Raw genomic sequence first — 1,466 nt, 5'->3', positions numbered from 1 at the left:
CGCTGAAGCCGAGTCGGACAGGCAGCTCTGGTCTGCTCGTGAGGAAGGCTTTTAGCGACACCGAACTCAGAGCCTTTGCCTGTGACAACAGGTAGATAATGACTCTGATATCGTCATCCCGCTCGCACTCGTCAAGAGCGTCAATCACCAGGACGACTTCTTTGACGCCGCCCGTACCGCCCTTCAAATTTCCCAACGGCTTCAGGATCAGCTTCTCAAACTGCTCTCTCAATGCCTTGCTCGTGACGGAAGGGTCATCCTCGATGGCGGTCCTGACGTGCGGCGCTAGATCAGGTTCCTTGGCAACAAGCTGTGCAGTGATGGTTGTAAATAGCAGGGCTGCGTTACCCCTGTCTCTCTCGCCTCTCTTGAAGAAGAAGCTAGCACCGAGAAGTCCTCTGTCGGCAAAAGATTGCGCAACCGTTCGTGAGATAGTAGACTTCCCGGTCCCTGCCATGCCGTTGAGCCAGAAGATGATCTTACCTTGAGGATTGTCGGCCCATGTCGTTATAGTCTCAAGGAGGTCGATTCGCGTTCGAGGGTGACAACGGGCGGCGTGCTCGTCCGCGTGAGAATCGAAGGTTGCATTGTTTGCGGTCGGGAGCTTGGAAAGGACGAGTGTCTGGCTGATATCGAGGACCTGAGTACTATACCTATGTGAGATAGAAGCAATCGAAGGAGGAATACAGTTGTAACTTACACTCCATCAACGGCGAGATCCACTGACAGTATGTCTCGATGCCGCTCCAAGTTCTTGATGATGCTATCGATCTCTTTGCTCTCAAAGGGCCACTTGAGAGCGCGAAATCCGATCCGGCTTATGGCCTTGCGCGCGGATCCAGGATTGAGTTTCTTCTCCAGCCTCAATTGCAGTGACGACAGCTGGGAAGAACAGTCGATGAGTCCATTCCGCAGGCCTTGCGAGGTTTGGAGCCTCTTGCCGTCTGGGCTTTCAAGGAGCCGCTGCGCGCCTTGTAGGGTCGTGTTCAACCTCACAACTTCTCCTTGCAGCCTTTCGATATCAGAAGGGGCATTTTTGACAGCAGAGTAGTACTGGGAGCAAAGAGATACGACTTTTGCAGACAGATCGATCACAGCGATGATGCTCGCTGCGGATCCCACCGCCTCCATGGCGTCACGATCCCGAATGGCTAGTCGTCAGGCGGAGTTTCGATTTACGGGGTGCTCCCAGATGCAGGGTATCGACTACTGTCAAGAGTGCAGTGTTTCCAACGCGTTTCGTTGGGCACACATGCAGCTTGAGCCGCCGGCCACGTGACACTCCTGGTCGAGCATCGAGCAACGCAAATGAACATGGTTGAAGAAGCGTCGAATGCCTGGATTTGGTGTTCTCGCATCATCAGCCGGTCTATTGAACACAAACAGGTCAAGAAGTTGAACATGTACGCAGGAAAGAAGGGGACTCGTTGGTGCTGGAAGGCAGGCCAAATATCATCAATCCAGGG

At 53.7% G+C, this 1,466-nt stretch overlaps 1 protein-coding gene across 1 annotated transcript; it reads right to left on the bottom strand.

Annotated features, from left to right (window-relative positions):
- Positions 1-9: 9 nt before the first annotated feature.
- C8A04DRAFT_33504 (uncharacterized protein) lies at positions 10-1,131 on the bottom strand (the record flags this gene model as incomplete). Its single annotated transcript, XM_062782490.1, has 2 exons — positions 10-647; positions 701-1,131. Coding segments are annotated over 2 exons (1,069 nt in total), but the record flags the coding sequence as incomplete, so codon positions are not given.
- Positions 1,132-1,466: the final 335 nt, after the last annotated feature.

Source organism: Dichotomopilus funicola (genome assembly GCF_033296635.1).
Source record: "Dichotomopilus funicola strain CBS 141.50 unplaced genomic scaffold C8A04scaffold_182, whole genome shotgun sequence".
In the NCBI taxonomy this organism is placed as follows: Eukaryota; Fungi; Ascomycota; class Sordariomycetes; order Sordariales; family Chaetomiaceae; genus Dichotomopilus; species Dichotomopilus funicola.
Note: the sequence above shows the minus strand (reverse complement) of the source record. Positions and strands in the feature narration are given on the sequence as shown.